The 25,022-nt window shown below is 39.6% G+C and overlaps 1 protein-coding gene across 8 annotated transcripts in view; it reads left to right on the top strand.

Moving 5' to 3' along the window:
• LOC126215213 (tropomodulin) overlaps window positions 1-25,022 on the top strand; it is a 430,703-nt gene that overhangs the window by 380,729 nt on the left and 24,952 nt on the right. For all 8 annotated transcript variants that reach the window (XR_007542104.1, XR_007542102.1, XR_007542103.1 and 5 more), the window contains exons 3-8: window positions 4,284-4,451; window positions 5,640-5,763; window positions 12,625-12,845; window positions 13,470-13,624; window positions 14,722-14,818; window positions 19,724-19,871. Coding sequence is in view for 4 of the 8 variants with exons in the window: in XM_049941877.1 (XP_049797834.1) it covers window positions 4,284-4,451; window positions 5,640-5,763; window positions 12,625-12,845; window positions 13,470-13,624; window positions 14,722-14,818; window positions 19,724-19,871 (913 nt within the window). In the remaining 4 variants the exon portion in view is untranslated. The remainder of the gene's footprint in view (window positions 1-4,283; window positions 4,452-5,639; window positions 5,764-12,624; window positions 12,846-13,469; window positions 13,625-14,721; window positions 14,819-19,723; window positions 19,872-25,022) is intronic.

Here is a 25,022-nt window from a genome sequence, read left to right as displayed (position 1 = left end):
TGGTATACAATCTGAACCAGAAGACATGCATTTATTAAGTGATTTAAGTTGCTTCTCTTGATGTTGCCACTTCATGTTGGCAGCTGTTCTTGATTTGAATTCTGTGATATTTACTTCATCTTCTTTGATGAAGGAATTTTAGAAGTCTTTCTACACAGTATTTGATCTCTGAAAGCATCCCTGCAGACAGTGACAAAATATTAGTGAAAAGCTTTACACTCTGACTATGGACTAGAATGTGATGACACGTGTTAAGGAACTAGTTCTCATCTCTACAATTTAAACGTTTGAGGAGGAGGAAGATGCAAGTGACTGATGTGAAACAAATACCCGTGTCATTGCCATTATATTCCCATTACATTCCCAGCAACAGGATACTAGTGTAGATCAAAATCTCTGGATGTTTGTTTCAAGCGATAGCCGTATCAGTGTAACATTATGTACAAGACTTGGTGGGGCCTTTGGGTCACCACGTGTATGTTTCGGCAAGTTTGTCTCTTCTGGCATAGGCAATGGGGAGATTAGTTGTGCAATAGGCAGGCTAGGTTTTACAAGATAGTTGATGGAATGCAGAAAAGCGCATGTAAATAAAAATGGGATAAAGATCAGGCTAAGTTCTTCCTCCGACATGGTAGGAAAGAAGGTGCGCGCACACACACACACACACACACACACACACACACACACACACACACACACACATAGAGAGAGAGAGATAGAGAGAGAGAGAGAGAGAGAGAGACTATGATCTCAGAGTACTGAGGCCCTCATCGCCCAGTGATAACTGCGGGCATGTATGTATGTGTTACACTTGTATGAATGTGTCTGTGTGTTTTTCTATGCCTGAAACTATTTTGTGTGATACATTAGTCTACATTTAAATGTACTTGAAACGTGTCTGTCCAGCACTCAACACCTCACCTGTGTGCCAAGTAGCAATCTATACTACATCAATGTTGTTATTCCATCCCTGATTTTTCATTACTGTAGTTATCTTTTGACCTTGATCACAGTATGACTAAAGATTGTGACGTGTGCTTCTGTAAATAAAATAAAGTCATTGCATTCTTCAAAATGACTATTGTCACATTTAACATAGAAAATTAACTTAGACATAATATTCAAAGTACTTCAGTAGTAAAATTACTTTTTCTGAAGCTAGCCAGTCCATCTGCACTTTGCGTAATCTCTTTAACATGTAATGGTTAAGTTCTATTTCTTTCTCTCTCATGTTTTATTTCTTAGATTTTTAATCTCCTTGTCTCCTCACAACTATAAAAGACAGTGAGGTTCAGCTTCCCATAAGACAGTGTGATCTTTAACAGTCATGAAAGTGTAATAGAATGCACATGAAGTTGAACAAAATTGAATGAACCAATCTCTTAATGTGTGTCAGTCATTCTTGGTTTACTCGTTGTGTCAAATCTGAGTAATATCAAGGGCATTCAACAAAATCCTCTATTGTCTTCTGCAGGAGCAACTGACTGTCGTGCTGCTGTTGTGACCATGCTTGTGACTGGTTGGTGTATTATTATTATCCATATTTGATGCGACAAGGAAATCGAGAATATTGTATACAGGAATGTTGTTGAGGAACTTCTGTCTAAAACTCCCTAATAAGCTGTAGGGCTGAACAGCCTGATATCGGTGATGCACTTCTTGCTTTTTCTTTCCTAAGTCACTTACATTCCTGTTTTCTTGATCTGTACTTCCTTCTCCCGTCAATCATCAAAGTATTTCTTCCTTGTACTTATACTTGTCTGTGCAACTTCTGCGCTTTCCCTTTTCTAGATGTATATTTCTCTGCAACTTAACTGCCTACTGTAGTATTCATTATCACAGTACCTACAGCCTCAGAGAACTTCAAACACCTCACATCATTATTCAACACTTCATTATCCCATTCCTCTGCATACTGATTCTTTTCACAATTCTCTTGAGCTGCAGTCTACCATTCATCATTATTACAGTGTGATCAGAGTCTATATCTGCTCCTGGGTGTGCCTTACAAACTGGTACCTGATTTTGAGATCTCTGGCAGACTATGACATAATCCAGCTGGAATCTTTGTGTGTCTTGATGTCTTTTCAAAATATACTCATGTGATTTTTGAACTGTGTATTCGCTGTTACTAACTGAAATTTATTATAGAACTCAGTCTGTCTTTCTGCTCTCTCATTCCTACTGCAAAGCCCACTTTCTCCTGTAACTATCTTCTATCCCTTCCCCTAGTACCACATCCCAGTCCCCCATAAATATTATATCATCATCTCATTCAGTATACTGAGTTTCCCCACATGCTGTTTCTCTTCATCTTCTGCTTATGACACGAACATATATACCTGAGCTAAGTAATAGAACCCGGTACGTTGTCCTCGACGGCAGGTGTTCGTCAGAAACGAGGGTATCATCAGGAGTGCCCCGGGGAAGTGTGGTAGACCCACAACTATTTTCTATACACATAAATCTAGCAGACAGGTTGGGTTGTTTGCTGATGCTGTTGTGGTGTACAGGAAGGTGTTGAGGTTGAGTGACTCCAAGAGGATACAAGATGACTTAGCCAAAATTTGTAATTTGTGTGAAAATGACAGCTAGCTGAAAATGTAGATAAATGTAAGTTAATGCGGATTAGTAGGAAAAACAAACCCATAATATTTGGATACAGCTTAGTAGTGTCCTGCTTGTCACAGTCATATTGTTTAAATATTGGGGCTTAACATTGCAACATGATACGGAATGGAAAGAGCATGTGAGGATTGTGGTAGGGAAGGTGAATGGTCCACGTCGGTTTATCGGGAGAATTTCTGAAAAGTGTGGCTCTCCTGTACAGGACAGTAGTGTGACCTATTCTCGAGTATTGGTCAGGTGTTCGCGATCCTCGCCGTGTCAAATTAAAGGAACATATCAAAGCACTTCAGAGACTGGCTACTATATTTGTTATTGGTTAGTTCGGACAACGTGTGGAAGTATTATAGAGCTGCTTCAGGAACTCAAATGGGAATTCCTGGAGTGAAGATGATGCTCTTGAAGAAACACTATTGAGAAAATTTAGAGAACTGTAATTGAAGCTGACTGCACAGAGCAATTCTACGGCCACCAGTGTACATTTTGTGCGAGGACCGTGAAGATTAGATACTAGAAACCGGGGCTCGTATGGAGGAATATAGACAGTCGTTTTCTACTTACTCTGTTTGCAATTGGAACAGGAAAGGAAATGGCTAGTGATGGTACAGGGTACTCTCCACCACAGTCAGTACGGCGACCTGAGGAGTATGTCTGTAAATTTGTTGTTGTTGGCATTGTTTTGCTGTCAGTTCTGATGAAAACAGTCCTGTCACTGAGCTTTTCTCAGTAACTCACCCTCTGCCCTACTTTCCTATTTATAACAGATCCTACTCTTGTTGCACCATATTCTGCTGCTGTTGATATTACCCTATATATGTGTGACCATAAATCCTTATCTTCTTTTCATTTCACTTCACTTCACTGACCTCCCTGACCACACACTCGCCCTCTCCCACAATATCTAAACTGAGCCTTTGCATTTTCATTTTCAGATTTTGCAGCTTCCCTACCATGTTACAAGCTTTAGACATCCCATTCTCCCTTACAGGTTTGAGGGGAAGACAATGAGTTTCGTAGCAATGTTTGGAAGCAGATGTATCGGATCCTGAAGTCAATAAAAAGATCAAATGCATCATGTATTTGAAGAAAACAATATTCTTGATAATGAAAGCTAACAGTAAAATAACCGTAGCAAGAACAAATTATGTGTGGTTTACTGTATTATATGCAGTCAAAATAGCAATACAAAATAATGTGAGATGTTCATAACCTGTGACAATTCACTGTCATTTCAGTTACTACTTGAACTGTTTAGTAAATTTAGTTGAGCTACTTGTCATAACTCCACTACATCCAGTGGCTTCAGCAGCTGAGAATCGTGCACTTTCCAGCCTTACCTAGACCTCAGGCTACGCTGCTAACAGTCCCCTATCATGATTGTAATTCCATATGACTAATAAAAATTGTCAAAGCTGTGTCTGGGAAAATTTGGGTGACACATAGGCATTAAAAGAAAAGGTTAACTTAAGACACAATGCAAATTGGGTGGAAGGACACAGATCATGAATTGCATAACAAGATAAAGCCGACAGTGTCCAGTGATATTGTGACTACGTACTTGAATGAAATCCGTGCTTTTCTTTGTCTTAAAATGGTTTATGCACAGAATTTAATTGATCTGAATGAAATAATTGACTGTTTGTTTCCCTTTACTATAGGATCAGTTTCTGCCACCTTCTCAGCGCTGCAACTACTCCTGTGAGAAAAGTCCAACAGGCCCACTGAACCGCAAGAAGCTGATAGAGCATATCAACAAGCAGGCTCTCGAGACTCCTGACAAGCCGGAGCTGAAGCCGTACGTACCTGGCACCGTCCGTGGCAAGAAGGTGAGTCCTGGCTGGAATACACATAATGGAAGTTGAGGTGTCGTGTGCTCAGCAGTCGCAAATGGAGGTTCGAGGTTGTCACTATGGTTCACAGGACAGAAGAAAATCCCTGAAAGTTAAAAACACTCAGCACAGCAAGTTTGCGTGCCTTCCACAACCAAACAAATAAAGCAATTTTATATTGCTTACATTTTTATTATGATGCGTCAGCGTTGCCACTGACATACGCAACTGTGGCCTTCAGGCAGTACTTGACAGCACCCTTTTACATCTTACAATGCATAATTATATTGTGAAGTATGTACGGTATGGACATTTTGGTTGGAAATGCTTTTCATGCATTAGTTTGTCCATCTCTCGACAAGCAGTAAGATGGTGACTCAGTGAAGGAGGGACCAGAATCAACCACAGTAGGTTATAGAGAACCTCAGTTAATGTTAGTGAGTGCACTTGATATTTCTGACAGGAATAACGACGTTATCTTTACTGTCCAGCTGTTTTTCACTCATTCCACTTTCTTGTTTGTCACTTTCAGGAAGAAAATTAGGATTTACATCCAGCTTGTCAATACCACTTTCTAATAACAGTTTTTAAATTTCTTCCTCATTTCGTGGATGCTGCCAAGCCACTTTTGAGCTAGTGGGGGGGAATCAGGGATGTATGTCTCCTCATTGTACTCCAGTTTTGCACCCTAGATGGGGCACCCTGCTGCCTTTCTTCCTTTGTCTCCCTTTCCTCTTTCTGTCCCTTATCTTGCCTTCATTGACCTTATGTAGACCTTGGGGGTTTTCTTCCCTTGGGTTTTGCATGGTAGGCTGTAGATCAGTCATGTAGGCCTGTCTGTCTGAGGAAAAAGGGACTGTTGACATAATAGTTTGGTCCGTTGAATCATCAAACCAAACAACCATTTTTGAGCAGTTTGTCCGTGAAACAAGAAAAGTCCATAAGCGCAGAAAAGAAGGTAGGTTAATGTGTCTATTAATTTGTTTCTTTATTTCATTGTTTGGTGTGTTGTTTTAATCACAGTGAAAAGTAAATTAATAGATCTGTTTTGTTCTAATCACAGATTGCAGGTACTGCCAGCATTTTAAGATATAAGTAGGTAATGGTGAGACTTGATATTTTGCAGTTAATGGATTGATTGTGTCTGTCTCTCAAATGGGGTGGATTTTTTTAATTTTTTCTCAGTGGATACCTCCACCACCTCCACAACGTGAAATAGATGCTGATGAGCAGATTGCCATAGACCTGGGTGACGAGTATGAAACTGCTCTCGATAAAGCGACGCAGGAGGAAATAATTGATCTTGCAGGTGAGCTATTGTGTCATTGGAAGATGGCCACTGTGGTATTTCAAAGTATCACAGACACTTCCATAGTAATATGTATTTTATTCATTGATATCTTCTGGTAGTTTAATACTACATACTTTAGGGAGTAGGTAGTATAAACATGTCATTTGCTGTCTCATTAAAGTGTGTGTGTGTGTGTAATTATAGATGTTTGTGGAAGGTGGCAAACTGTTTGTTTTATTATTATTATTATTATTATTATTATTATTCCTCGCATATTAATTTATTATGTCTGATACTTCTCTTCGATCGTTGCAGTGTTTGTTTTGTAGGTAACTGTTTTCAATCATTCTTTAAAAATAAAGGAGTTACTTGGAATGTAAGTACTATGACCACGCATTCACAAATGTGCACAATCTTTGGTTTAAATACTTTTACATCTCATTCACTGAAAGTGACAAATCATTTTAAATATAGTATGTTCTTTTTCATATTGAGCTAGAGGAATGAGCAGAAATGAACAGGCATTAGTCTGGGTAATAGGACTGCCACTTTTAGCACTAATGTCTGATGTGCAGGGGTATTGTCTGCTGTAAAACAAAGTTATTTGGCCTGTTTTTGTGGGTGTGTCTTACTGGCCATAGGGAATGTCTATTAAACACACAGCATTCTCTTCCAACAGATGAATACCAGTTCATTCAAGAAACACTCTGTGCCACCCCCTTCCCTACCTACCCTCCCCCCCCCCCCCCTCACCGACCACCACACACACACACACACACACACACACACACACACACACACACACACAGTGTCTCTGGCAGCTGTGGCCAGACTGCAAACAGCAGTGCGTGACGGGAGGGGCAATAGGTAAATGCAGCTGAGTGGTGTGGGTGAAGGAGGTGGCTTGGGAGGGGGGGGGGGGGGAGATAGCAGGATAGAGGTGGGGGACGGTAAAGTGCTGCTTGTGGGAGCATACAGGGATGAAGTGGAGAGAGGGTAGGGCAGCTACGTGCAGAGTCGGGAGGTTAGACGGAGGGGGGGGGGGGGAAATGATAGAAATAGGAGAGAAGTAAAAAAGACTGGGAACATCAGTGGAATAGGTGGCTGTGTAGTGCTGGAATGGGAACAGAGAAGGGACTAGATGGGTAAGGACAACGACTATTGATGGTTGAGGGTAGGAGGGTTACAGTAATGCAGGATATATTGCAGTGGGAGTTTCCACCTGTACAGAAAAGCTGATGTTTGTGGGAAGGATCCAGATGCTGCTGGCAGCAAATCAGTCATTGAAATGAAGAACGTAGTGATGGGTGGCGTGATCAGCAACAGATTACTCCAGCTGTTTCTTGACCACATTCGGCGGTGGCCATTCGTGTGCACAGATGGCTGGTCGGTTGTCGTGCCCATGAAGAATGCAGCACAGTGGTTGCAGCTTAGCTTGTAGATCAGATGGCTCGTTTCACAGGTAGCCCTGCTTTTGATGGGCTAGGTGACGCTTGTGACCGGACTGTAGTAGTAGGTGTTGGTGGGAGAATGTAGAAGTCTTGCATCTAGGTCTATTACACAGGTGTAAGTCATGAGGTGAGGGATTGGGAGCAGGAGTTGTGTAGGGATGGATGAGGATATTGTGTGGGTTTGGTGCTGAGTGGTACTGAGTCACGAGGGGAATGTACCTCCTGTGGCAGGTTGGGGGACTTTGGGAGGTGGTGCATGACTGGAGAGACAAGGCACAGGAGATCTGTTTCTGTACAAGGTTGGGAAGGTAATTACAGTGTACGAAGGTGTCAGTGAAACCCTCAGCATATTTCGAGAGGAACCATACATCACTACAGATGCGATGGCCGTGGGTGGCTGGGCTATATTGAAGGAACTTCCTGGCACGGAATGGGTGGCAGCTGTCAAAGTGGAGGTATTGCTGATGGTTGGTAGGTTTGATACAGACAGAGTTACTGATGTAACCACTTTGAGGTGGTCGACATTGAGGAAGGTGGCTTGTTGGGTTCAGTAGGACCAGGTGAAGCAAATGGGAGAGAAGGTATTGTGGTTCTGATGGAATGTGGACCGGGTATCCTCACAAAGATGTCATCAGTGAATCTGAACCCAGTGAGAGGTTTGGGATTTTGGGTGTTTAGGAAGGATTCCTATATGTGGTCCACGAATAAGTTGGCATAGGATGCTGCCGTGTAGGTGCCCATTGCCATTTCCCAGAAATGTTTGTAGGTAGTGTTTCAAAGGTGAAGTATTTGTGGGTGAGGATATATTTGGCCATGGTGACTAAGGTGGAGGTTGTAGGTTTGGAATCTGGAATTGGGAAAGGTAGTGTCCAATAGCGGTAAGGCCAGGGGCATTAGGAATGTTAGTGCAAAGGGAAGTGGCACCAATAGTGATGTGCAGGGCACCATGTGGCAAAGGAACAGATACTGTGATGAATTGCCCGACCACCTGCCCGTCCTCCGTCTGACCTCACGACTGCACTTGGCTGCTTTACCTTCTCTCCGCCTCATCCCTGTGTGCTCCCAGGAGCAGCACTTCACCATCCTCCATCCCTGCCGTGCCACCCCTCCCCACCCCAGCCTCCTCCTTACCCCCACCACCTGGTTGCCTCTCCCATCGTGCACTGCTGTTTGCAGTCTGGCCTCAGCAGCCAGAGACTGTGGTCATCTGTGTGAGAGTTGTGTTTGCACGAGTTTATGTTGTCTACTTCCAATGAAGGCCCTGTTGGCTTTCTGATAGTGTGTTTGTCGTTCCTATCAGTGACTCGCCACCTTCACTGGTATGGTGAGTAGCAATTATCCTTTTTGTAATATTGTTAAATTCTATCCTGTATATGCCATTGTTTAATTTACCTATTAATACAAATAAACAGAATGCCGGGCTAGTGCATACTTCAGGAGGCGAAATTCAACTACTGCCAATAGACACATTTATGAGTGAAAGCACTAATTTTGCCTTTTAACGACAGTCAGGTCCCTTTCACTCGTAGGATCAGAGTGTCCTGGTGCTCCTTCCTAACTTTCTGGAACCTATCCCCCTTTCCTCTGAGGATAGATCTAATACGATTAGTTTTTCACTTTTTAAATGTGTGTGTTGGCAGAACAAGAATATCACCTCCCAAAGGTACTGGCCAGCATTTCTGTCTCTTTGTTTTCTCAAGTAGATTTTCCTTTGCTCAGTTAATATATTTTTTATCTGCACATGGAAGTGGGATATCTAACTTTATTGCTGGTCACCCGTCTCCTTTATCAGAAACTGGTCAGTTCAGCTGCATAAGCCATGGCTATGGGATGGTCTGCTATTAACATCAGATCTTCCTTCGTGCAGGAGACAGCACCTTTGGAATGATATGTAAAGAATAATGTAGTGCACGTCTAATACACACAGTCTGAACAGACCTGTGTGATAAATCAATTTCAGATGAAACATTGTCAATTGTTTATCAGTCTGGATGTGTGTGCAAAAGTGGTGTTTTGCTTCAAGCAGGTGTGTCTTAAATTCTTGCACAGTTTGTCCTACTTCAAATAACTGTAATTTTTTTCTGTACGCTTCGGTTACAATCTTTTGTCTGCCAGATAGTGATTGTTGTAGGAACTACAGGTTCAAATGCTATTATACTTCCCAGTTGATGACACATTGAAATCGTATGTTTGGCAAAAAATTTCTTAGCTGCATCAAGAACTGCATAGCTGGTGATACCTAAGTAATATTTCTTGCTGCAATTCAACTTTTTGGATAGTGGGCCACAACCTTTCCATTGACTGCATGAATTTTCTCACTGTAACAGTGGAAACTCCAAGATAGGTTTATATATTATCGTGAAATGCTAGATCACTACTTACTGTATAGAGAAAGCATTAAGTCGCAGACAGGCACAGTGAACAGGCTGCTAAACATTGATGCTTTCACAGATGTGTAACAGCAAATAAAAACTCTTCAAAAAATTGAAATTTGTATCTGGGTATAATGTAATCAAGCTGTTTTCCAACATACTGTGACTACAGATTATATGTTCAAAATATGTTTTTGAGAGATGATCCTTTGTGCTCACCCAGAAAAAAGCAAAAATTAATGAACATGTTGAATTAAACCAAAAACATCACAGCAGCTGAGTGGTTAAACCATAAGCATAAATATTGATTTCTACTTAATGACATACTTTGTCACCATTGCTGTTATGTTTAATGCTTTTCTTATGAGCCACTTCTTATGCTCACCACCATTAAAGTGTTATTTTAGGCTTGATGAGAGAAACAAGAGATGTGAAAAAATGAGTTTACTTCTCCAATTGAAAATGATTTTACTTCTCCCATTGATGTTACAAGTTGATTAGAAGTCAACTCAGTGAATATCTGTACACTGTGTAAAATGTAAATTTGAAAGAAAGCTCAGGTGCTACAGTTTCGTTTCGTGCACTCTCACTGCTGCCAATCTTTACGATCTACAGTGTGTGGTGCGAAGTATATGCATGAGGAGTTTATGTGGTTGTTGCAACTGTATCATTTCAGATTTGAACACGAAAGTCTTTAAAATGTGCTATCGCAAAACCCTTGTTCTATTTCTGTGTGACATGTCTGTCATAGCACATCAGCTGCATGAAAAGTATATTTTCAGCAGTTCACAAAATGCTTTCACCCCTACCTGCTGAAGGGCCACTCCCACTTGCCACACATCCAGTACGTGAGTTCATTTTACATGTGTTAGTGTGGTGTTTTGGCTGCACTAACTCTCAGGTGACTTATCAAGTCGCCATCCAATAATAGTTCACCAGCTGGAAATTGGTGACGTTTCTTCGATTATGACCAAGCGTGTTCTTCGAGATTCAATGTTTGAATCTAAAAAGTTGACAGTTGATATTGTTGCTGAGTACAGTAAGTCGGAAATACATGCAAAAAAGACGAGACAGAGCTATAAGTGACACAAGGAAAGGTGGTGGCTGGTCCCCTTCGTCACGTAAGTCAAGCGAGAAGTTGAGTAAGAACTTAGAATTGAGGTAAACCTTACTAGGAAGAAATGTAAAATCAGGGAATTTTTAACATTAATCTTATGGGTTTTTCACAGGGGCTATGAATTTGTGGTGTAAAATTGCAAAAAACATAAAATCGGAGAATGTAACATCAAATTTCCACTGTGTTGTTAATATTCTCAATCTAATGTTTGTGCTCATGACTTCCAATACCAAAAGGTTTTTTCATCTACAAATACAGATGTATACATTGCTCAACGTGTGGTATTTTGTACATATATTGGCCACTTTATATCCTATTTCACTTGCGTACTGATTGAGGTAAGAATTACTGCCTATATACCTCGATGTGCAACCTCCTTCTGTATCTTCCATTTTACTATCGTGGTTCCTATGTGAGATATGAGGGCTGCAACAGAATTCTCTAAATCTACTGAATGGGATTTAGAGAGAACAAAATAACATTTACTTTGAAGATTCTCATTTAAATTTCCCTAGCATCTCTGTTACACTCAAGTGTGAGTTTTGCTGAGCTGTAGGGTTCCTGACTGCATGACTGATTTATTTGATCTATGCTGCTGTCACACTTTCTTGATAAGGACTGCAAATACTAGCATTTTGTATGTGATTTCCTCTACATTTGCACTAAAACAAATCTGTCTTTCACTCACTTTGCCTAATGAAGTTTTATGTATTTGTACCACATTTACGTAATGTGAAGAGGTACAGATTTTAACTACTAAATCTCATAATTCGATACTATTATATTTCACATTTATGAAGCGTGAGTTTTTCCAGTCATATTACTTGTGAGGATTTGTAATTGCGTTGAACATAATGTAAATGTATAAGAAATGGATAGACATACAAACTGTGTAACAAGCCCAAACGGTAGTGGTGGTTCATCAAGAGAGGGAGAAAAAGGGGAAAGGGGGAATTATTGTACATCCTAATGCAGTCAACTTCATCAAGGCTATAAAATTTTGACATTTTCATGAAGAATTAACCCGATTTTCTTGGCCAGATAATTAAACACATCACCACATGAAGTGGACGTTGTTAAAATAGTAATAAACATTTTATATTTGTTACTTACATTTATTTTGGATTAAGAATTATTAGGTGCTGAGTTCTTATTTTGTAATAATCTGACATATTTTTATTCCAACATTTATTTTCTGCAGGTGCAAGACAGAGTTATCAATGTCATCAGTATCATTGTGTAAATACCAACCATAAAACAGAATATAAGATATTGAGTACAACTACTACTTCCAAATGGACTCTGCCACCTGCCTATTTATAAAAATCTAACGATCAGATAGTTACAATCTGTTGTTGTTCATCTTAATTGCAATTTCTTCTGCTATTTTACACACATTTTCTATTATTTACTATATCATTGACAATCCATTTTAACTATTGTTTTTCGTGACTAAATAGCTTTAAATTGATTACATCACTTCATTTTTTCTGCTGTTATGATTATATTGGTAATATTGGGCCTTTTCCAATTAATGTTGGGATTTTTTATATTTTTACTGTACACGAACAATGAGCTGCATCTTACATCTGTATTTTTATCAGACATTATTATTTTAGCCATCTTCATACAAGTTTTAATTGAAGAAAAATTCTCTAAAGAATAATCATAATTAAGAAATATCACTGCAGAGATTGAAGAGAGAAATTATGAATATGAAATATAAATATGTGTTGGCCGTACATTAGTTTTGTGTATCATGTTCTACAGTACTATTCGATATTGACAGTTATATTACAATATGAAGCTTGAAAACTTTATTTTCTAGATTACAAACAGACATAACATTTTGTGTAAGTGTCTTTTCCTTGCAGTTCTGCAAGTTTTCTGTACTCCTTGGAAGTACATAGATGGTGATATTATAGCAATTCTTTGACAGCTATCCTGGGCTTCCACTCGATGATGAACCAGGAGCAGTACCACGCATCTCTGCTCAACAAGGACCAGCCAGTCGGTCTGGGCTGGGATGGCATCACGAAGGCTTCGCAGCCGAAGCCGTACCCGGCTGAGCCGCCCAACCTCACAGATCCCGACTCAACTATTCAGCAAGTCAAGGATGATGACCCCACTCTTATTGACCTCAACTGGAACAACATTAAGGTCTGTTGGTGGATTTTCAAATATCCATATCAGATTCCTCCCCCCCTTCCTCCCCCCCCCCTCTCTCTCTCTCTCTCTCTCTCTCTCTCTCTCTCTCTCTCTCTCTCTCTCCCCCCCCCATCTCACCCTCCCTCTTCCTCCCTCCCCTCTCCCATATTCTTTCCAGAGGTAGTGCATGCCACAGACAATCCTCAATTTCAGCACATTATGTTGCCTGCTCACATAACTCCGTGTAAGATGCAGTGTAATTGGTATCATTATTAAATTTTAAAACTTTTGTGCCAATTAGATAGTATTTGGTATTAATAAGATTGAATAGCAATTTTACAGTTTTATTGTTCAGATGGTGTAACTAGTTGCTTTTTTCTCAAAAAATTAAAGCCTGTGTATGTAGTGTATTAACTGATGTATTATGAAATTCCTTTTATTTTAGACACAATCTCATTTATAATAAAATAAAGCTTTGTTCAGCACCTGTGCCGTATAGAATCTGAAGGTGGCCAACTTACTGCAAAAACTGGCCATGGTTGTTACATTATATGATAATAGTAAGTCTTGTAAGTTCCTATTAAATGGAATTCCTATGAGACTGTGTATTTGTACTGTTGTTTTTATTTGTTTCAGAATATTTCTGAAGAAAAATTTGAGCACCTTTTCAATGCGCTGCCTGAGAACACCCATTTGGAAACACTGAGTTTGAGCAATGTGGGAATGACGGACAACTCTGCTATCAAGTTAGCAGAAGCACTCGAGCGCAACACTACTTTACGTGTCGTCAAGTGAGTAATGAATTATTTTGAAACATCTCAGACTCTCAAAAGCTATTTGTTACCCATTGTTGTTGATTATCATCTTGGACCAAAAGTATTTCATACCCCTAGCTCATTGAAACATGTCTTAGTTTTATTTGTAACTGATATTTATATTCCAAGAAAAATTCAACAATTCCAAAGAAGGCAGGTGCTATCAGGTGTGAGTATACCTGAAGAGTTAGTTTAAAAAGTTATGCATGCAAAATAGTGGCATGACTTACTTACAGATGAATGGAAAGACCAGTAGAAACTGAACTTGGAAACATCAGTGTGGATTATGGAAAAATGTAACAAAACATAAACCAATACTGATCCAACTTAACTTAGAAGACAGACTGATGAAAGGCAAACCTGTATTTAAAGCATTGGTATCTTTAATAGAAGCTTTTGAAAAAGTGATGAGAATACTCTCTTCGAAATTCAGAAGGTAGTAGGGGCAAAATACAGGGAGTGAATGGTTTTTTAAAATGTGTACAGAAACCAGACTGCAGTTCTGACTGTTACAGGGCATGAAAGGGAAGCTGTGATCGAGTAGGGAGTAGAATCCAAGCCACTGAAATTAAATTCTTTCAGGGAAAATGAGGAGAGAGAGTGTGAGAAATGAAGATGTTAGAAATGGGATTGGAGTATAAAAGCAGAATGAGAGAATTGAGAATAATATGTTGTAACATGTCAAGAGAAATGGAAGAATACCAAAATGAAGACAGGCCAATGCTGAAGGCAGGAGTGAGAGCTAGAGCAAGATAGACTCAGTAAAGAAGAGTTTTAAGAAAAAGGAATCTGGACTGGAACAAAACAGTTTCAGAAGAAGAACAGTGGAAGGAGAGAGGAAGGGGAGAAATACGATAGATGTCCCAATGTGGCCTGATGCTGGATAAAGGGGAAACCAAGACAAATGATTTCCTGCTAATGGTTATTCTTGTTCCTGCTGTATTTATTAGCTTTTCTCATGAGTATAGTTTCTCATCTACCTTTAGTTTTCTATTAATTTCTCTTACTTCTGTTAATTTTTGAAAGTAATTGTCCAAGGAAGTTTTATTTTAATTCTCACTTTTATTTTTCAGTGTGGAAACAAACTTCATCAGTCCACCCGTTATTGTGAAGCTTATTAAATCCCTCTTGGCAACCAAAACAATTGAAGAGTTCAGATGCTCTAATCAGGTATGTGCAATAAACATTTTCTCTTCTAATTCACTGTTCAGGATTTGGTGTTACAACAAATTTTAATTAGTAAATTTATGTAGCTGCTGGATTTCATTATAAATATTTTGGGATATCCAAAAGTTACAGAAATATGAATCTTTTGCGGCACAATTTTTTAAAGTACAAACTGAAATACCTGTAGGGCTCTTGTCATACTTGCTTCTTGTGTCAGTGTGGCAAGTGACTGTATGATGATTGGTTTAGTTAGTTATTGGTGAGCATGTTTCTATTGTAATGTTTCCACAAGTTTGCAGGGGTTGACTTGAAAGAGCAATTTCTCTATTTCATTTTGAACTTGGGAAAATTGTTGCAGAAAGACACCAAAAATTGCACCGAGCTTTTGCAGACACAGACTTAAACACTGGCATAAGCATTCTAAAAAAGGGCAAAAATTGAGTGATGATGACCACTATTCTGGTCAACTGTCATTTTTCATCAGACCAGAAAATGTTCAGAAAGTGATGATTCTGCAAGATGGTAGACAGACCATTTGGGAACTATGCTAAACTTTGGAAATAGTTTTGGTACACCTGAACGTTCTGTCAGAATAACTGAACATTAGAAGGATTATGCCAGTTTGTAACACAATAGTTTCAATATGATGTGAAGCAGCATCACTTGTAGGTCTGCAAGAACATAAACACAAACACTTGTTTCAAGATGATCCAGACTTCCTTTCAAAGGCTGCCCATGGCAACAGAAGTTGGATTTATGGCATGACCCTGAAACGAAGTATCAGTTCATCACAATGTTAGTCTCATTCTTCACGTCAGCCAAAAAATTTATAAAACTCAAGACTAAGGTTTCTTAAATACTGCCAGAGCTCGTGAAGATTTTATCCCTCCTAGTTAGATGGTCAATAAAAGTTCTGTCCTCATCTTTTAAGACGTTTGAGGAAGGAAACGAGAAGAAAACGTCCACAAAAGTGGAATTCAAATAACTGCAATAACTGCCTATTCCGACATGGCACTGCAGGATGACACACTGCCTTCATTAATCAGAATTTTTTTACCAAAAATAAGATTTCTTACCAAAAATAAGATTAATCAGAAATTTTTTACCAAAAATAAGATAGCAGTTGCTCCCCAAATCAAGTTAAAGGGGCGAAGTTTTGATGCAGTGGAGATGCAAATGGAATGGAAGAGGGTGCTAAACACCATAAAAGACGTCCAGGATGCAATTCAAAAGTGGCAGAAATTTTCAGATTGTATTTTCTCCCAGGACTACTACTTTGAAGGTGGTGGTGCAGTATATGAACTAGAGAAAGAGTGTTAATTTTGATATATATCAGGAACTTTTGGATACAACATAATATCAAATTAGTATGTGGAAGTCTGGTACAGTGCAGGTATGATATAAGTGAAGGACAGCTCGATAAGGTGAACTTGCACTTTATTGAACAAATACATAGACAGATAATGACACACAACTTTACAACATGGACACTAAGGTCAAACTGAAATATCTGGTCAAGTCACAGATATTGCACTGACAGTCCATCAGCTGTGTATCTCGTAGTGGGTGTCCTCCACAAGTAACCCATTACCCTGTTGCCCTGTTAATTGTTTATCTCAGTTTTGTATTAGATAAGGAAGTTATGTCCTGTTACGTAATAAGACTTAATTTTTAAAAGTATGTGTACAGTATACAAATTATAATGTAAAATCCTTTACTACTTCATTGTAATATTAACATGAAACTTATTTTTGTTTCTCCTCACTCACACCCACATCAATAGGAGTATGCAGTGATCCTATAAGAAAGTTCAACAATAAATAATACACAACAATTATGGTGATGTCAAACAGAGAATGTATTGTGACAATGTGTATTAAGACAGATTGTTACTCACAACATAGTGGAGCCTTTGAGCACCAGACAGGTGTATCTAAAAGCCCGTTGGCATAGAGAGGGGGAAGGAGTGAGAGAGAGAGAGAGAGAGAGAGAGAGAGAGAGAGAGAGAGAGAGAGAGGAAGGATGGGGGGGGGGGGTCATATTTTGCATAACTGTCAGCCGCTGTGGCTAGTTTTTAACAGATTCAGGAGTCGCAGGCTGATTTTTTTAAATCATATTTGTGCTCATATCAGTTTATAGAAAGTGTGTGTTATGCAATTACATTTTGAAAAATCAGCTAGAGACCACTACTTGCTTCAAAGTGTCTTGGACATGCGGTTGGCTGGATTGGTCATTGTAGAACAAATTTTCAATGGCATTACACAAAATCATCAGATTACTCCTGCTGACCGATGTCCTGAGCTTGAGAATGTGGTATGTAATTATGTCTCTGCTGCCTCCACTCCAGACTGAACCACAGTGGTGGTGAGCGTGGCTCGTTTCTGGGTGGATCTCAGTCTGTGCTTCACATTTGCACTGCTGTGTGTTCTGACCTCACTGCATTTGGAGCAGCATCTGTGCTAGGTTCCACCACTGGCTGAACTGAAACCCATTTTCCTTGTGGATTATGTTATTTTTTCTGAATACTGATAGCCCCTGTGTATACGAAGTCCCAAAAAAATGGATGAGAGTTCCAAAATTTTTCTATCTTCATATCTCATTTAACACGTTTGCTCATTACTCAGCTCATAAATCCCAGGTACACAAGATTCAATCATTTCTATGACTGCCTTTTCTCTGTTTCTTCTTAAGACAGTCACAATTACTGAACAGTACTAAGACAATCCCACACACTCTCTCTTCAATGTACCGTCATTATTGCACAAAGGCATCACTGCCTGTGACCAGATGAAATCAATCTACCCACTTTTTCTTTATTGCGGTCTCATTTTTATTTTGGCAATTTACTTTTTACTTGTTTACCTAACACTATGATTGACAAGCTCTTCTCATTGCTGCTCCTAAATTTTCTTCACTTAACTGCCTTCTTGAGGCCTGACTTTTTATCGAAGTAGCCATTTGCTTTAGTGAAACCTCAAACTCCGAAGTTGAACTACTAGTGCCCTGAATGAAAGTTCAGTGTCTTAACCATTGAGCACTGCAGGATGTGCAAGTGCAGTTTCTTATTACATTCCAGTCACTAACATTAAAACATCTTTTGATAAATTGGAACACAGTATGTTTCGATTTGTGACATATATTTCTCTGTGTGTGTGTGTGTGTGTGTGTGTGTGTGTGTGTGTGTGTGTGTGTGTGCGCGCACGCGCGCAGAAAGAAAAGAGAGAGAGAGAGGAAAGAGAGAATGAAGATGAAAAGCAAAACAGGAAATACAGGAGATGTCCTCAACACAAGTGCACCCCTGTCATTCTGGAGTCTGAGATATCTGCTCTTCCTTTTTAGCATTCCTCAAACTACTCTCTCTCCTCACAAAGGAATCAACTATTAGTTCTGAAAACTGGGTTAGTGTTGCATATTTTTACATGTGCCTGTTATAAGTACTGGTTTTTCACCCCCTGAATGTGCGTAACAGGACAGCATTCCTGTCTCAAAATTTTACAGGAAGTAATAAATACAAGAGGTGTATCTGAGGCACCAGTAAAATGCAGTCTTTCCTCAACTTTACTAGAGAGAGAGAGAGAGAGAGAGAGAGAGAGAGAGAGAGAGAGAGAGAGAGAGAGACCATATGCATATGCTTGGATGATTAAGTACAATGTGAAATATATGTTTAGTAAGGTGTACTTGCAAAATAACATCTTTAACATGTCAACAATCTTTTCCAAGTAGCAGAGTAAAAACAGGATTGTGGAATGAAAACAATGCAACAGAAAGTACACACAACAGCATAACTCAGGCAAAACACTATTTGTGCAGCAGTTAGGTGATGTGACATCACAAACACGCAGGATAATGACTCAGATGAACTCCCCGCCGGTGGGCTAAGAGGGCGCCCAGAGGAACACAAGGGCACCACAGTAGCTGCAGCAGGAAGGTGGAGGGGGAGATCACGGCGATCCGCCACCTTCTCGGGGCAGCTGGCTACTTCCATAAAAAGTCAGGCCTCAAGAAGGCAGTTAAGTGAAGAAAATTTAGGAGCAGCAATGAGAAGAGCTTGTCAATCATAGTGTTAGGTAAACAAGTAAAAAGTAAATTGCCAAAATAAAAATGAGACTGCAATAAAGAAAAAGTGGGTAGATTGATTTCATCTGGTCACAGGCAGTGATGCCTTTGTGCAATAATGACGGTACATTGAAGAGGGTGTGTGGGATTGTCTTAGTACTGTTCAGTAATTGTGACTGTCTTAAGAAGAAACAGAGAAAAGGCAGTCATAGAAATGATTGAATCTTGTGTACCTGGGATTTATGAGCAGAGTAATGAGCAAACGTGAGAAACAAAACAGAGACCTATCTCATTTTACAGTTTGACATTGTGCAATGATCAGGAGTTGTTCATGTTGTTTGCTGCTTAGAAGGGAGCGTGGGGGAGGGAGAGACAGCAGGTATGTACATCGAGCCCTCTATCTGGAGATGCCAATCTTCACAGGTACCCTGAAGATAATGGCCCATTACATTATCAAAAATTCCTTCAACAACCAATCCATCTGCCTGCATGCTACACACACTTTCAAGTGGTATTTCACCAGGAAACCAATGCACACATATAAATGTCCTGTACATTTAAGTAAACCTACTCGATGTTGGAGGTATGACCCCCTAAACTGTGTAGGGGAGAGACAAGGAAAAGTGAGTACATTGTTTGTCACCTTCTCTTTACAAACATCAACCTTCGCTGCAACCAGTTATTATTGGAAATGACACTGGCAAATGTTTTCGTGATTTTGAAACTGAAACCATGGGTCGGTCATCACAGGTGTTTGGACAAACATTTTGTAATTGATAAGTATCTTTTGTGGCATTTCATAAGAGACCGTAATATTGTAATGTGGTGCCAGGCAAACTTACTATCTTGCAGAGGTCGCAGGTGCTGGGCAACAAGATAGAGATGGACATAACGGGCCTGGTGGAGCAGAACCCGACACTTCTGCGGCTCGGCCTCCACCTGGAGTACAATGACGCACGCCACCGCGTTGCAGCTCACCTCCAGAGGAACATCGACAGGAGTAAGTGTCCGGGTTAAATTGTATGGCTCTCGCAGTTAACTTCCTTTAGCTGTTACGTGTTTTTATTCAGTACTGTAATGCAGTTTCCAGGTGTGGCAGCAACTACAATGCAGAAACTCATATTTCAGCAGATACGAGAGAGTTGGTATCCAGTGTTTGCTGCCAGAGTGTTTGAATTGCAGTGTTAGTTTTATTTTGTGTGAAACAAATATACAGTGTGTCTGAGGAGTCGTCATATCCCAGAACAGTACAGGGTACATTGCAGTGCTTACATATAAATGGACCTGTATGGACGCCATTTGAATTGTGCTTCAAAAGCCCTCTTAGAGTCTTTTGTGTAGTTTCTCATTACTGTTGCACTGACATAGAGCCATGTGGGACTTAGTAATTCTCATAATGAATTGTCTAGCATGCTAAAGTGTGAGAGTTGTGGTGGCCATTCTAGTGGGGTTAGAGTTGTTGCAAAATTACGCACAATCCAGTGGCTTCAGAATTGTACATTGAGGAACTCGCACACATGAGTAGCAAAGTATGCTGGAGCTCTATCCTCTTGTAACCACACACAATCTCTGTCCAAATAAGAAGTACCATTCATGTACCCTTTATTATAGGGAGGGGAGAGGGGGGAAGGGGGGGGGATAGTCCAGGCAGTTTTCGTGATGACGTCCCACCCATATCATAAAGTGGGGCAGGTACCTACCCAATTCATGCAAATAATGGGAATTTTATTTAGACCATAAAGTCACACCCCTCCTGTGTGCAATATATCACACGTGTTAGAAAATAATTTTTTTGAGAGACACAGTGTGTGGAAATTGCACAAACAACGCACAACAGGCTGCAACTCCTTTCAGTGTCATCACGAGATAACCCATTCACAAACATCAGAGTAAATGTTTCTGTTTCAAAATCTTTACTAATGTGGTCCTACATTGTTTACTACAGTATTCGAAGCTTATCTGCTTTTTTTGTGAATGCATTTTCTTGGCACCTCACTTGATCGAGCAATGGTACTGGGACTTCTCAGACACACTGGTACAATAAATATGAAAATCAGAAATGAATTTTATTGACTTTTAACACAGAAAAGGAGGATGCTAGAATGGGACGTCTTTCTGCCTTGCTCCGATTGCAACTGCTTCGGCAGTGGTATGAAAGTGTTTCTTTTAGGTACATGAAATGGCCTGCGTTCAGCAACCAGCCAGTACAGAGTGCTCCAAAATTGTAGTTATCTTCCTTATCACAAAAGATCATTAGCATTTTGTTGACTTTGTTCAAAACATGAATAGTAAACCATCATCTTTATTTGTATTTGCACCGTACTCCTCTTGTCACTTCTTCCTACAGGATCTTGTTAAATCTGTATCAGTGGTGCAGCACAACATCCTCCCTAATCTAAGGTTCAGATAAAAAATTGATGAATCAAAATAAAGAATCTGTATTAACATGAATTATACCTATGGAGTGGGAAGTTTTGTTGACTTGTGTTGCCATAGTCAAACTTTAAAGTAAGTGATGAAATGGTTAAAAGAAAAGAGGAGGAAGGCCTTGCAGTGTTTGAACTGCGGAACACATTAATGCAGTAAGGCATTCATTTTAGCAGTGTTCAAAGAGATCTGCTCTAAAAGATGCTAGAGCTCTTCAATTATGTGATCGGAGTGTGCATCGGAGTTTGCAATAGGAGTTGCATATGTGTCTGTACGAGAAGAGTGCTGATCAACAATTGTTTAAGTAATTTCCACAGTTGTGTGAAGTCATATGCAAACATCTGTGAAGATGCTGTGGTGATGAGCACAATGATTGGCACGTACTTAGCGGTACGCATTCGTCGAAATTGCCAATTTCGGAGTGGACAGAACCCTCGTGAACTTAATGCTGTGTAACGGTTGTGTTACTGTTACTGTATGGTGTACAATTAGAAGATTTGGGATAATTGGTCCTTACTTTTTGGGGCGGATGGTGCTACTGTGGCAGTAAAGTTTGTGATGTGCTCACACGATCAGTACTTCTTTTGCATCCAGACTCAATTCGCTGCAGAGTAACCAAGTATGGTTAGAGGCAAATGTTCCCCTGATGATTAATTTCTTCACATCACGATGACTCTCGGTGAGTACGATCACCAGACATTAAAAGCTGTGTGCCCCCTCCCCCCCACTCTTTCCCCTGTGGCCAGGCACCTTAAGGCTGAGATGTTCAAATACAGCCGAGGACTTTGCCAGCCTGAGAAATGCAGTACAGGGAGACATTGGTCTTATTCCTCAAGAAATGCTTGTTAGAATGGTGTGGAATTTGACATGTTGCTTTCAGCAGTGCATTGATAGTGGAGGACATCACTTGTGTGATGCATTGCTTCAAAATTCCAACTGTGTGAATACCATTCAAGTTTATATAGTTTATTTATTTTGATCTGTTTGTTTTTTATTTCAACTCAAATTAAGGAGGATGTTTTGCCGCACACTGCGGAGTTTATGGTTAGATTTATGGACACCGTACTACAAGAGTGCTCTTAGCATGTTGATGGTGTAAACCTACTCTCGTGACCTATCAGTATGGTGGACAAGTTATTCCTCTTTGAGTCAATAGAGTGAGTTTGGATGGGAGATGATAGTAAGAGCATCACATTTGTCAGGCATTATTCTTGTGCAGGTCCACTGTTAGGAATAAGATGCCATGGAAACACTTGAGATGGTCCTTGTGCCAGTTGGCTTAATAAATAACTTATTGGCTTCCAAACTCAGAAGCATACTCTACTAAACAACCAAAAGATAATTTTCCATGTTGGCTGTTGCACGAGATTTTAGTCACAGCTGAGGTATGACAGCCAGCAAAAGACTGATACATCAAAAGGTAACTGAAGTAAGATTTTTTAACTGTGAGGGATAACCATAAAGTATTAATTATCACATAAAAAATAAAGACGCATAATTAAGTTTTTGTTGTTTGAAAGTACGGGCCTTGTACACCTTGAAATCCCCACACCATTGAAACGTAGCATACCACTAGGGGAAGCAGAACAAAATGTAATACTGTGCAGTAATTTGTGGAGCAGAGGGTTCCAGCAGTGTCAGGCCACCCACATGACTTCTTTTGGTGTAGTGGTCAGTCTGACAAAGCTGCATTTCCACTGAGGTGCAAAGAGATTACTGCATGATATTCCATTTTGTTCAGTCTCCTCTGGCAACAAGCTGCAGTACCGTGGCGCGAGGAATTTTGATGTGTGCCAGAGCTGTGGAAGTGTGTAAATTAATTATGTATCTTTATTTTTTTGAGGTTATAATTAAAACTTTTGAACTACCCATTGTAGTCTGTCAATAAAGGTGACTCACCCAAAGAACTGATGTGTGTTACCAGTTAGGATGATACGAACTGTGCTGTCATTGGTCTCAGGGACAGTGAAGTAAGATTTTATGGAGTGGCAATAATATGGGCGTGTGTAGACCTGGCGAACGTTTGACGAACGCTATTTCTCCTAGTAAAATCTTCTACTTCTTACAGCCACATGCACGTCAAGTGGTTAAACTGCCACAAGTTTTCAGCCAAGTACTCCTTGGCTGTAACTGACTGCCTTATTGTCTATGGTCTGGTCCTTACAACAGTGGATAATCCTGTAGTATGCAATCGCCAAAATGTATGACACAAAATACAGAGTAATGTAACAACCATCAGTTTGGGGATAACTGAGCATAGTGATGGCGTGCTACTCTCCTGTTGGTTTCAGTGAACCCATATATGAGGTGTCTATGCACCAGCTATACATCAGTAAACCTATCTGTACTGCTGTATCACTGTTAGTGTAAAACTAACACTGGCAGAAAAGCAAAGCTGGTGACAGACTTGAGTAGTACCGAATGCAAAGTTGAGGATGAAGAGTGAAGCGAGAATTGCTATTGTCAAAAACAGGTACCACAAGTGAACAGAACAAGTTGAGCACATATCAGTCAACATATTTCGTGCTGCATAGATATTTTGAGTGTAGTACTGACACAAAGGTAAACTATGTAAGAAATTAAACGAAAAGGAAATTGCATTATTGAGCCACCAGAGAGCACAGGTTCCTTATATCAGTGTACTCAGAAAATGACCTCCAAAATTTTGTTGATGGAGTTTGAGTACTTTACGCTGTGAATATAAGAATTGGGGGACCAGACTTCCATTCAGTATATTCTGAAAGTTAAATAACCACCCCTTCCTTTTGTGCTTAGCTGGTTGCTACAAATTTAAATGAAAATATTTTCTTAAAATTGTGTGACTTACTAATCTTTGACTTTAATTACTTTTCCTCCTGCAGTCATGATGCTTCACAAATATATAATTTAAATGAAAATTTTGTTATTTAATTCTTGTATTTAAATTGCTTTTCATTTAAGGTAACTGTTCTCTTCTATGAGACTTAATTTAGCTGTCCACTGGTGGTTTTGATGCAAAATTTATTAACCCCGACAGCATTTGTTTTGGCAGGATAAGAATGACAACATCTGGCGTCACAAGGGTGCAATGAAGTCCATAAATGTCTTATTATGTTTCCTGCTATAGCACATCTTGAGAAACTGGTTGCAAGCAAATTGACGAAGGGGGAGAGGAGAACAATTTTTATGCTTTATATTTTGAGGGAATCCTGCTGTGGTCAGTCATTCACAAACAGAATACTGCTACCTGCATTCTAGAAAATGTTCTTGACTTTTGTGCAGTGCAATTCTGGATATGTAGGTGATGTTTACTGGATCAGAACATTATAGCTTATCTTTTTAGCATTTGGGTTTTATGTTGTGTTAAGTTTGTAAATTGTTTACACATGGTGTACAAATATGGAAATGTGCAGATTTCACCAACATTGCAATGGCAAAAATTTGTAAGAATGTAGTGAATTATTAGACATCTACAGGAGATGCTTTACAATGTTAAGAGTTTTCATATTATCTTTGTGTTATCAGTGTCCTGTCACTGGAATCTCATTGTACTGATTTCATGAAATGATTAGATTTCCATAATTTTTTATAGAAAGTTGTCTGTACTCCTTTTCTTTGTACAGGAATGCACCCTCAAGAATTCTAAGTCAACATAGTCATCTCATAGTTCAGAATAGCATTTTATTCTACTAGCGGCAGGTGAACTGAAAATTTCTGTGGTTTAGTTTAGCCAGGTTTAGTTTTT

The sequence above is a fragment of the Schistocerca nitens genome, chromosome 12 (genome assembly GCF_023898315.1).
Source record: "Schistocerca nitens isolate TAMUIC-IGC-003100 chromosome 12, iqSchNite1.1, whole genome shotgun sequence".
Taxonomy (NCBI): Eukaryota; Metazoa; Arthropoda; class Insecta; order Orthoptera; family Acrididae; genus Schistocerca; species Schistocerca nitens.
Note: the sequence above shows the minus strand (reverse complement) of the source record. Positions and strands in the feature narration are given on the sequence as shown.